Genomic DNA, 13,044 nt, shown 5'->3' on the forward strand with positions numbered 1-13,044 from the left:
CTGAGAGTAGCATGATTTGCTAGAATTTGGGGGGTGTCAGTCACACAGGTACCAGGAATCCCTTGTCTTGCAGTGAGAAGAAAACTATGGTCTCCATTGTGGCTTGCAGAGTGTCTCGGGGGACTTGAGTGTTATGTCTTAATTATCCTCATCTGACTGGGGATAATCTGACCCCACACCAGGTGCCTGGCTTTAGTTATGACCTACCACCACCAAACTGGGATGGGGGCAGGTACACTCATGCACCTGAATTGCATATCATCCACTCACCTAATTACAACAAGATTTACATCATACCAGAATTCTGCCAGTCCATTAACATTCCTCTTTAAGAAACTTGTTGAATCACAGTAAACAGCAACCTGAAGAGCATGCAAACAGCATGAAGGTAAAAAGATACAAACTTGCCCAACAAGATTTAACTTATAATTCAAAATAAAAACATTAGAAAAAGTTACCGTATATGTGGGGGAGTGAGTTGTCCAACATGCTGCAAGTGCTCATGTAATGAGATGTTAAATCACTCCCACTCCCCAAAGGATCAAAATGTACAGGTGAGCTCTACTTGTTCCCTTTTGAACAAAATACTTAATCTATTTAACAATACAATGAAAAGAAAAATTCTATTTCTACAGAGAAGTAGCTGGGTAATTCTGCTGCTGCTCTATCTGGTTTATAGTTTTATAGCTTCTGTAACTGATGAATAAAATGACTCCTTGTTAGAATAACTGCTACTCTAATGGCATTTACTGTGAGCCAACTTCAGTCGTGATTACCACCTCTGCAGCCCCTCTAAAGTACCTGTAGTTGCAAACAAAGGCAGAATTTGGCCTGTGCCTTCTTGTCTAAGGCTAATTGAATGAATAGGCTGTGTCCTGCCCATGATACAGCCCTTCTGTGCTGCTCTGTCACTGCAAAGTGTCCGTAAAGGCAGTTTAACCAGGTACCTAGGGATCCCCCCCAGCTCTCTCACAGCTAGTGTACGGGCTCTATGCCTTTCCCAGCCTAGCAGAGAGGGAATAGCCTGTAAAAAGTGGATGTGACTGGAGTACTCCTGTGCTCTGGCCCTTGGAACCACAGGCAGTTTAGAATAGCCTTGAAGCTGTTCAAAGTTGTGCTGGGAGCCAAACATGTCCAGGCCTTCCCCCAGGATCAGGAAGTCAAAGACAATGTAAAACTACCTCTGTTCCCTCCCCATTAGTCCTGCCTCATGCACAAATTGGCCAGATTAGAGGGTCTGGCCCAAGATGTGCAATTGTCCTGAAGGTTAATGAGGGTCCTGTGAAAGAGCCAAGGTACTCTCTGTCCTGAAGTATTTTCTGGAAATTAACATCTTCACATTGACGTAAGGTAACTCTTTTTGGGGGGAAAGGGACATGCAGGAAAGTAACTAGTTTGATACAACTTTGCTTGTCTTGTAATTTTGTCTTGATGAAACTGAACCTTTTCAGTGTTGATCCTGAACAGCTCGCCATATTTTCATATAACATTGAAAATAGCCATAAAATCAAGGCATCAAAGATAAAGTGACTTTTCTCTAATGCTCTCAACAGCACCCTTAATGCTTTTTCTATAGTTTGGGACTTTACTGTCTGACATTATGATTACAGTTTCCATGTTGTGTGTCTGGACTACAATCTGAAATCCTCTCTAGAAAAGCAAGAGGAAAAAAAAAAGGTTCTATATTTAAGGCCACTGTAGTGAGACATAATAAGAGCTTGTCCATTGGATAACTGTAGTCAAGCATTGAGGAGTTCATCATCTGAGCGCCCAATGGCATCTGGATTTGAAAGAGGATCCAAGTCTGCAAACAGACTGAACCAGGCTGACATATCTTGATTACTGCTCTCCATAGCTAGAAAAAAAATCAAATAAAATTACATTCTTTGTTGAACTGCTCTTTGACCCAACCAGATCTTTTAAGTAATAAAATATTTAAGTTGGCCATATCACATTTATTTAGTAAAATGAATTGGATAATTGCTATATGTTCTCTTTAATCAAAGACCATAAATACTGGACTAAATTATTAACTCCATTAGCACTTCAGAACAGCTTATTAAGATAATGAAGATAAATTATTAGCTTATCTACTATTCCACAGGGTGCATGCAAGCTAATTTTAAATAAATGCACTGTAAAATGGTTTGAAGTGTTACTGAAACAGAAACCTCCATTAGTAAGCCCCCAAAAAACAGTTCATAATGCAAAGATGAAAATTTAGACGCAAAATCCACTCCAACCTTTTCTCTGCCCCTTAAGCATATGCAGTACATTACTGGAGTGTGTCACTGTGGCAAATGTCAAATACCATAGTTGTTTGTTTGTGTTTGTTTTTCCTCTTGAAATATAAAAAAAATGATAGTTTTGTCCCTATGCCAAGTGCTTCTTAGTGCTCTGTCCTGCTGCCCATCACTCTAGTATCTGATTAGCTCATTTGGATGTTGAGAGTAGGGGAAAGAAAATAGATTTGTGCCATTTTTGGCATCTTCTGAGGCACAAAGAAGGTCTGGCTTTTTTCTAAAATAAGTTTTTGTTTTTTCTCCCTACTTATTTTTTACATGAGAAATTCAGGTCTTTTCTACCCTGTTTTTCTTGGAAGACATCATGGGCATTTGGAGAACCAGTAGAATAATGACATCACAGGTACCAAGACAGTGAGAATGCATTCCCACTTTTCCCTCCATGTGCCCAGAAGGACAGACAAGTTTTCCAACAATTCACTGGGAAAAAATCATAGAGGAGCTCAGTTTAGTGAAGCACGAAACCATGGGATATGCTTCCAGAAGTCCTAGCCCCTCACCTCAGTGAGTACAGCACCAATGTGCACACAGTCAAGTGGACATAGTTGGGTAGGGCTTTGCAGTGTGACCACTCAGATCTGGGGTAGGCCAACCAGGGTGCTCACACCTGGCTGCCACCGGAGTTAACTCTGCAGTGAAGACATACCTTTAGTAAGCAGTCTTGCTGATGCATATTGAGGAGTAGAATCTAGTTCCCTCTCAAATTGTATTACAGTGAAAGGCACATTTCATTTGCATATAAATGCAACATGGAAGTTTTTTGATTAAAAAAAGAAAAAAAACTCTGGGTTTTATAAACCTAGTGAAACACTGGAACATCATTACATATAATCTATTTATAACTTAATTTTAAAAAGATAAATGCTGGTTATGTAAGCATTAATTTCAAATAAAACAGTAGTAAAAATTATATCGTCCCTATTGAAGAAAGCTCCCTTCTTGCTCTCTGGCTGGATTAAATCTTCACTGTCTACAGCATGTGAATTCTCTAGACCAAGCAAACCATGCAGACACATGAAATTGAGAAGTGTTTGTTATACACCAGCACATGCACTTCAGTTGCTGTATAAACTCTCACCTCTCCAAGTTACTTTGGACTTTACATCTGCTGACAGCAAGACACTGGTTGATATACCCAGTAAACTACTGAAAATATGACCATAAGGGTACAGTATCTGTTTTACAAGTCAGACCCCCAAATTCCAATCCCATTTTGTAAGTGTTTACAGTAGTTACTCATGTTAATATATACGATCTGGTATTGATATGATGCTACAGTCTTTGCTGGAAGATACTAGCATCCAGCCTTGAAATAAAATACAGAAGGATAGTATTCACAGATCCATGTGCTAAAGTAATTTTCCTGTTTCTATTTTAACTCTTCAGTGCTGAGAGATGTGGACAAACATATCACTACTTTCAGAGTTATCTTGTCTCTCACCAGCAAAGTATTCTGTTTGGAATAAGCCAAAAATGTTAGGTATGAAACACTGCTTATGAAGAAACCTTGCTGCTGCAAAGATATAGAAATAACTTACACGGTGGTGGTATCTTTGGAGTGCTGTGTGAAGGGAATGACTGGTTACCAGTCAGTGAGTACGTAAGAGACCACACAGATGTCCAGCCTTAGAGGAAAAAGTAATGGATTACTGAGTAACAACCACATACCGAAGATATTGTAAAACATCATCTGAGTGCAACATATAGATCCCACGTAGAACACTGATTATTTTGTGGTAAATGCAATTAACTATGAACTTGCACTAATGCTGATAGGATTCAGACGTTTTGCTTTGGATAGCCTAAGGAAATATTAACCACCTACAAAATGTTTAATGTATCAACAGTAACCCCCTCCCACTCTTTAGGATAGTTCTGGATGTCCCACAGTTGCAAACATGCTACAATGTGATACTTAATATTCACAAAGTATATAAAATCCTGTTATTTCTGTTCTTGGTTACACAAGTGTAAACCAAAGGTATGTCTACACTACGGGATTAATCCGAATTTATATAATTCGAATTTTGGAAACAGATTGTGTGAAGTCGAATGTATGCGGCCACACTAAGCACATTAATTCGGTGGTGTGCATCCATGTACCGGGGCTAGCGTCGATTTCCGGAGCGTTGCACTGTGGGTAGCTATCCCATAGTTCCTGCAGTCTTCCCTGCCCATTGGAATTCTGGGTTGAGATCCCAGTGCCTGATGGGGCAAAAAACATTGTCGCAGGTGGTTCTGGGTACAGCCTCACCCCTCCCTCCATGAAAGCAACGGCAGACAACCATTTTGCAACTTTTTTCCTGGGTGAACACTGCAGACTCCATACCACGGCAAGCATGGAGCCCGCTCAGCTCAAGACAGCAGTCATGAACATTGTAAACACCTCGCGCGTTCTCGTGCAGTTTATGCTGAGCCAGGACCAGAAAAACGAGACGAGGCGGTGGCGGCAGCGCAGCTACAAGCGTGATGAGGACATGGACACGGACACAGAATTCTCTCAAACCGCGGGCCCCGGTGCTTTGGAGATCATGTTGTTAATGGGGCAGGTTCTATCCATGGAATGCCGATTCTGGGCCCGGGAAACAAGCACAGACTGGTGGGACCGCATAGTGTTGCAGGTGTGGGACGATTCCCAGTGGCTGCGAAACTTTCGCATGCGTAAGGGCACTTTCATGGAACTTTGTGATTTGCTGTCCCCTGCCCTGAAACGCCAGAATACCAAGATGAGAGCAGCCCTTGCAGTTGAGAAGCGAGTAGCGATAGCCCTGTGGAAGCTTGCAATGCCAGACAGCTACCGGTCAGTTGGGAATCAATTTGGAGTGGGCAAATCTACTGTGGGGGCTGCTGTGATGCAAGTAGCCAAAGCAATCACTGAGGTGCTGCTACGAAAGGTAGTGAGTGGGAAATGTGCAGGTCATAGTGGATGGCTTTGCTGCAATGGGATTCCCTAACTGTGGTGGGGCGATAGATGGAACCCATATCCCTATCTTGGCACCGGAGCACCAGAGTACCCAGTACATAAACCGCAAGGGGTACTTTTCAATGGTGCTGCAAGCACTTGTGGATCACAAGGGACGTTTCACCAACATCAACGTGGGCTGGCCGAGAGGGGTTCATGATGCTCGCATCTTCAGGAACACTACTCTGTTTAAACGGCTGCAGCAAGGGACTTACTTCCCGGACCAGAAAATAACCATTGGGGATGTTGAAATGCCAATAGTTATTCTTGGGGACCCAGCCTACCCCTTAATGCCATGGCTCATGAAGCCATACACAGGCAGCCTGGACAGGAGTCAGGAGCTGTTCAACTACAGGCTGAGCAAGTGCAGAATGCTGGTAGAATGTGCATTTGGCCATTTAAAAGGTCGCTGGCGATCGTCACTGACTCGCTCAGACCTCAGCCAAACCAATATCCCCATTGTTATTTCTGCTTGCTGTGTGCTCCACAATCTCTGTGAAAGTAAGGGGGAGACCTTTATGGCGGGGTGGGAGGCTGAGGCAAATCGCCTGGCTGCTGATTACGCGCAGCCAGACACCAGGGCGATTAGAAGAGCACACCAGGAAGCGCTGTGCATCAGAGAAGCTTTGAAAACCAGTTTCATGACTGGCCAGGCTACAGTGTGAAATTTCTATGTGTTTCTCCTTCATGAGAACCCGCCCCCTTTATTGACTGATTCTCTGTAAGGAACCCACCCTCCCCCTTCCCCCAGCTTGCTTTCAAAGGAAATAAAGTCACTATCGTTTAAAAATCATTTATTCTTTATTAATTGATTATAAAAAGAGGGAGAGAACCCGGGTGGGGTTTGGGAGGAGGATCGGCGGGAAGGAAAAGGCCACTAAAAAAAGGTTAAAAAAATGACAGTCTTTTGCTTGGGCTGTCCACTGGGGTGGAATGGGAGGGTGTACGGAGCCTCCCCTTCGCCCCCACCTTCTTACACGTCTGGCTGAGGAGGCTATGGAACATGGGGAGGAGGGTTATACAGGGGCTGTAGCGGCACTCTATTATCCTGCTGCCGTTCCTGAAGCTCCACCAGACGCCGGAGCATGTCTGTTTGCTCAAGCAGCAGCCCCAGCGTTGCATCCTGCCTCCTCTGATCTTCCTGCCGCCACCTCTCATCTCTAGCGTCTCTCCTCTCCTCACGTTGGTCCCTCATGTCCTCATGTTGGTCCCTCCCATCCTCACGTTCACTGGCTTCTTTCCTATACTTTGAAACCGTGTCCTTCCACTCATTCAGATGAGCTCTTTCACTGCAGGTGGATTCCATGATTTCTGCGAACATCTCGTCTCGCGTCTTCTTTTTCTGACGCTTTATCTGAGATAGCCTTCGGGACGGAGGAGGGAGGCTTGAAAAATTTGCAGCTGCTGGAGGGAGGGAAAAAAGGAGAGAATTTTTTAAAAAGATACATTTTGCAGAACAATGCTTATACTCTTTCATGGTGACCAACACTATTCACATTACATAGCCCATGTGATTTCTGTGCAAGGTCGCATTTTGCCTCTTAATATTGAGCGTCTGTGGCTTTGCTGCTAGAGATCACAGACGCAGGTCCGGGCAACAGAATTCGGCTTGCATGCGGCCATAGTAAGCCATTTTCTTTCAGCTTCTGCGCCCTCCTTTCCCACATACCAAGCAAAACCCGTTGAGTGCTGCGGTTTTCCTGTTAACCTTCAGCAGCAGAAAACAAACTAACCCCCCCCCCCATCCAATTCTCTGTACGATTGCTTTATCCCTCCCCCCCACCGCGTGGCTGGTATCAGGGAAGTTCCCTGCTAGCCAAACACGAAAAGCTCTGGGCCAATCCCCCCCCCACACCCCTCCCCCCGCGCTTGGCTAACTGCAGGGAAGGATTTCTTTTCAGCCACAGGCAAACAGCCCAGTAGGAACGGCCACCTCTGTCCCCTTAATTAAATTCCCGTATTTCAACCAGGTTACCATGAGCGATATCACTCTCCTGAGGATTACACAGCGAGATAAAGAACGGCTGTTGCTTGAATGCCAGCAAACACCAGGACCATACGCTGCCAGGCTTTGTCATGCAATGATACCAGATTACTTGCTGCAAGCATGGCGTGGTCAAGTGTCCTACCATGGAGGACGGAATAAGGCTGCACTGCCCAGAAACCTGGTGGCAAGGCTTTTGGAGTACCTCCAGGAGAGCTTCATGGAGATGTCCCTGGAGGATTTCCACTCCATCCCCAGACACATTAACAGACTTTTCCAGTAGCTGTACTGGCCACAAATGCATCCCAAGTCCTCAGGGCAAAGTAATCATTAAAAAATGCTTGCTTTTAAAACAAGTTTTATATTTTAAAAGGTAAACTCACCTGAAGTCCCTTCGATGGGGTCATGGGTCTTGGATACTGGCTTGGGAGGGAACTTCAGTCAGGCTGAGAAAAAGATCCTGGCTGTTGGGGAGAATGGAGTGCTGGGTGTTCTCTGCAAGCTCGTCCTCCTCCTCCTCTTCCCCGTCCGCAGAATCCTCAGGTGTAGCTGATGAGATTATCACCGCCTCAGAATCCACGGTCAGAGGTGGGGTAGTGGTGGCGGCCCCCCCTAGAACTGCATGCAGCTCGGCGTAGAAGCGGCATGTCCGCGGCTCTGACCCGGAGTGACCGTTTGCCTCCTTTCTTTTTTGATAGGCTTGTCTGAGCTCCTTGACTTTCACGCGGCACTGATCTGAGTCCCTATTGTGGCCTCTCTCCATCATGCCCTTGGAGATTTTTTCAAAAGTTTTGGCATTTCGTCTTTTCGAACGAAGTTCTGCTAGCACTGAATCCTCTCCCCATATAGTGATCAGATCCAGTACCTCCCGTACGGTCCATGCTGGTGCTCTTTTTCGATTATCGGCCTGCATGGTTACCTGTGCTGATGAGCTCTCTGTGGTCACCTGTGCTCTCCACGCTGGGCAAACAGGAAATAAAATTCAAATGTTCGGGGGGCTTTTCCTGTCTACCTGGCCAGTGCATCCGAGTTCAGACTGCTGTCCAGAGCGGTCACAATGGTGCACTGTGGGATAGCTCCCGGAGGCCAATACCATCGAATTGCGGCCACACTAACCCTAATTCGAAATGACAATATCTATTTTGGCGCTACTCCGCTCGTCGGGGTGGAGTACAGAAATCGATTTTAAGAGCCCTTTATTTCGAAATGAATGGCTTCGTTGTGTGGACGGGTGCAGGGTTAATTTGATTTAACGCTGCTAAATCCGAATTAAAGTCATAGTGTAGACCAGGCCCAAGATAAACTGAAGGCAATCTGGATTTAGGCTTGTGTAACTGGAAACAGAATTTGCCCCAACACTTTCTTTGAATTTTCTAGAAGAAATTGGAAATTCTAGGGTAACTCAGATTCAGCAGTTCAGTTCAAAGTCTGTATCTGACTTTTTTACTATATAATAAAGGGCTAAAAATAAAAGCCAGAAAATATAAATGACTAAACAGTGTGTATTTTATAGATAGAATGTGTTATCACCAAAAATAAGGACAGTGGAGATTTTCTCAACATGTGCCATCAAGTTAGCAGATTTTGCTCATATTTTGTGGATTCAAAAGCACAATTGTATACATGACAAATTCAGGACTTGTGCAAGTCTTACCCACATAAATAATCCTTATTCATGCAAGCGGTCCCACTGACATCATGAGGGCTACTCACATAAGGTTGGAAGATCAAGACCTAATTTAATAAATTGCGGAGCTACATGTTTCCAAATCTGAATTAATAGATTTTTGGTTATGTCTATAAATTGCCAGAAGGTAAGCACGCTATTTTTGGAAAGAAGCAAAACTTTGTTATTGGAAAGGGTGATAATTTACAGAATTCCTGGCTGGATTAGTTAATATTCTGAGCTTCATCACGGCAGTACTTGCCTAACCTCTACTGCACTATCATTACTGCAAGACAGTTCTTTTTAGTCCCTAATACCCTTGCACCCAATCCTTCTATGGAAATTTTGCCATTATTGTCAAATGGAAGCAGCATCTGGCCTTTTGTACAAACATAAGAAAAGATCTGTAGTCTGAGTAATTCAGATGCTTACTACTGAAGCTTCCAGCAGCATGAAGGCCAAGGTCAAGGACCTGTGAAGGTAGGAATCCAGATGAACTAGGCAGAGGTTCTGACTCTGTAGCAGGATTCTGTGAAAGGAGACTGGTATGAGGACTCCCAAGCACGTTTTGACTTTCCTGGACGATCTCTCCAGCACTTGAACAGGGACTCAGTATGTTATCCAGGAATGACAGCTCTTTCTCAAAATCTTCTCCTTCCAAAGAATCTACCAGCAGATTGCTGGAAACTGAAGGAGGAAAGAAAATAAGTTGGAAGAGTATTTTTTTGAGAAAATAATAGCACAGACTGTGGTCCTTTATGATTACTAAATTCCTGCTAACTTTTTAATATAAAATGAAGGGTCATATTTTGCTCTGTTACAAAGGTGTACCCATAAGTTCACTCTGACTTATACTTCTGTTATTGAAAGCAGGATTTGGCCGAAAATATGAATTCATATTGCACAGAAGACAAGATAACAATATACCCTCACATCTGCATGTGGTTTTACTGAAGTTAGTGGGTAGCTATGTTGGTGGGACACGCTCTCCCGCCGATATAGTGCTGTGTACATGAGCGGTTATGCCGCCAAAACTTATGTCACTCGGGGGGGGGGGTGGTTCACACCCCTGAGCGACAAAAATTTTGCCAAAATAAGTGCTAGTGTATACAGGCCTTCCTATGGATGCCTTAGTCTCCAAGTGAGCAATGGCTATTCCTGTGAGTCAAAGCCATGTAAGGGCATGTGACCCTGGACTCCATCTTGTGCCTGTACTTTTCCACAAACTGTGCTGTGGGCTTTGTTTGGGACAGTAAAATTTCATCGACATGGGAAAGGGTATAAAGACCCTGGAAACATCTCCATTTTGTTTTCATTTCCTGCTTCACTTCTTTGGACAGGATTTCTAACAAGGCAGCTCTAAACAAGGACTGATGACCCCCAAGCTGTTTGGATAATTTCCAGAGATACTTCTGCAAACTAGCAGTTTATTCCATCATTGCTTCAAACCTGGTATAAGAACTGTGCAATCACTTGCATGCATGTGATTTCCTTAACCATTGTAATTCTCTTTCTTTTCTCTTATAAATAAACCGTTAGATTTTAGTTACTAAAGGACAGACAGCAGCATGATTATTGGGTAAGGTCTGAGTTATATACTAACCTGATTTTGTGGCTGATTTCTTGGGATCAGAAGAACCTTTTGTTTGATTAAACTGGTTGTCAATAACCACTCATAATTAAGTCTAGTGTCTGGGTGGTGAAATGCCTAAGGTGACTGCATTTTTGACTTCTTGTTAAGCAGTGTGGTGAGCCAGAAGTTTACTTTTGCTAACAACCACCAGTTTGGGGTAAGTCTGCCCTATTTCTCAGCAGTTTGTCCTGAATCTGGCATCCTCAGCTGTGATCCACTGAGGCACGGTGACACCTAGTCTTTAAAATAACATCACACGTATACCCAGAACTGAACAGGGTATTCAAGGTGACGGTGTGCTATTGACTTACTGAAAATAGTATACTGCTATTGTATGTATTTTCTCTCCTTTTTAATACATCCTAATATCCTTCTGCATTTTTGACAACTGGTCAATGAGCTATTTTCATTGAGCAGTCCAAAGTGAGTACAGATCTCTTCCTGAACAACTACAATTAATTTATAATCCAGCAATGTGCGAGAGTAATACAAATTGTTCCTTTCTGTGAGGGTATTATAGACTCTTCAGGACCCAAAAGGGGGTGGAGGGCGCTCTGTGGTCATATTACACCACATCCCAGCTTCCCTAATGAAAGGAGGCAATACTTCTCTGGGAGGTAGAAATATAGGATCCAGAGGAAAGGGCAGTCAAGGAAAGGAGGCAAAAACAACTACACCTAGTTCTCAAAAGCACATCAAAGGCAGGTAGTCTCCTAGGAAGGTTGTTGCTGGTAGGAGACCAGTACTTTGGACTCCCCAAAGGATGGTTGCAGAACATGGGTGTTTATTTTGCATTATAAACCTTGTTTGAATAAGTAGCCTAAGGAATTGAGGGATTTTAGGAAGAGACTTAGTGAGCGTTGGCTTTAGAATAAATATTCAAGCCCTCTTTTCCAAAATTAGATTTTTTTCCCCCTGTATCAAAAAGGGTCACTTGTGTGTGGGAGTACTTTGAAATTTGGCCTGGCCATTTTCCACTGTGCATTCTCTTGCACTTATCTATGCTCAATTTTTCTGCCACAGTGTTGCCCAGTTGACTGACTTTATTGGATCCCTCTAAAGTTCCTGAGTCCGTCCTTCTTTTGACTAACCTAAATAATTGTCATCTGCAATTGTTGACCTTCACTGTCTATTCCATTTTCCAGATTATAAATAAATAACACTATTCATCCCAATATGGATATTTGGAGTTATCCCACTATTAACCTACTTTCATGTTGAGAATTTACCATGTCTTAGTTTCTAATCCATGACAGAACTTTATTTTTCTCCCCGTGACTACTTAGTTGCCTTAATTGTCTGTCTCTCTTGAGAAACTTTTTAAGTGAACGAAGTAGGTCAGTGAACCAAGTAGGTCTTTATTTGGCTGAAAAAGCAGGAACTTATTAGGTCTTTTTCTATACTTGGGAATTGCCCTGATTCAACAAACTGTGTAGATACAGGGGTGTTGACCCTTATATGCATACAAGGGCAAGCTCGAGTTTGTACCCACTGTGCTAATCGGGAGCCATAAAAACCATGATTAGCTCAATCCATCCTAAGGCTAGCTTGCCTTTGCCTACACTTAGGAGTCAACTCACTGGTGCAGCTACAGACACAGCTAAATTGTAGACAATGCCTTAGAGACAGTAGGGCTGGGCCTTGTAAAACAGTTTCATTAAGTGCAGAGTGTAGAGATTATCAGACTTGCTGCCACAGTAGCACCTCAGAGTTATGAACACCTCGGGAATGGAGGTTGTTCGTAATTCTGAACAAAACATTATGGTTGTTTTTTCAAAAGTTTACAAATGAACATTGACTTAATATAACTTTGAAACTTTATTATATAGAAGAAAAATACTACTTTTAACCATCTCAATTTATATGAAATAAGCACAGAAAGTTTCCTTATCTTGTCAAATCTTTTTTTAACTTTCCCATTATTTTTTTTTAGTAGTTTACGTTTAACACAGTACTGCACTGTTTTATCTTATTTTTGTTTTTGTTTTGTTTTTTGGTCTCTGCTTCTGCCTCATTGCATACTTCTGGTTCCAAATGAAAAATTTTTTTTTTTTTAAAAAGCTCTTTTGTTCAGAAGCTGTAGTGCCTACATGCTTTCAAATAAGGGCTTGAAAATGGGCTGGGGTCCCCCTGGGATCAAAGATCTGCCTTTTGCTGTTTGTATGAAAAAAAATACACACATTTGGCCAAACTATGAGCCTTTGAAAAATTTGTTTGCATATGCTCAATAGAAACTTGTTAGAAGTTGGCAGCTAAATGCTCAGAAGAGTCCATCTGCACTGAGCATTCTCTAGCCCAGCACTAAAAGGACTGAGCAGGACTTTCCCTGAAATTGCTGTTGTAGCATTGGGCACAGGAACTGAGAGCAGGATGATTGCCTTACCTGTGTTCTCAATCCTAACCAGACAACGTGGAGGAGGAAGCTGCTGAGTCAGCTACAGAGGGGACAAGAGCTGGACTTAGAAACCTAAATGGGGAGACTGGGACAGGGAACCG

At 43.1% G+C, this 13,044-nt stretch overlaps 1 protein-coding gene across 4 annotated transcripts in view; it reads right to left on the bottom strand.

The window, feature by feature from the left end:
- Nucleotides 1-305: 305 nt before the first annotated feature.
- Nucleotides 306-13,044, bottom strand: part of ICA1L (islet cell autoantigen 1 like) — a 45,051-nt gene continuing 32,312 nt past the window's right edge. For all 4 annotated transcript variants that reach the window (XM_005306222.4, XM_005306221.4, XM_005306220.4 and 1 more), the window contains 3 exons: nt 9,348-9,602; nt 3,842-3,928; nt 306-1,855 (listed from right to left, as the gene is read on the bottom strand). In XM_005306222.4, the coding sequence (XP_005306279.1) occupies nt 1,740-1,855; nt 3,842-3,928; nt 9,348-9,602 (458 nt within the window). In that variant the 3' untranslated portion in view covers nt 306-1,739. The remainder of the gene's footprint in view (nt 1,856-3,841; nt 3,929-9,347; nt 9,603-13,044) is intronic.

Source organism: Chrysemys picta, chromosome 11, assembly GCF_011386835.1.
Source record: "Chrysemys picta bellii isolate R12L10 chromosome 11, ASM1138683v2, whole genome shotgun sequence".
Classification (NCBI taxonomy): Eukaryota; Metazoa; Chordata; order Testudines; family Emydidae; genus Chrysemys; species Chrysemys picta.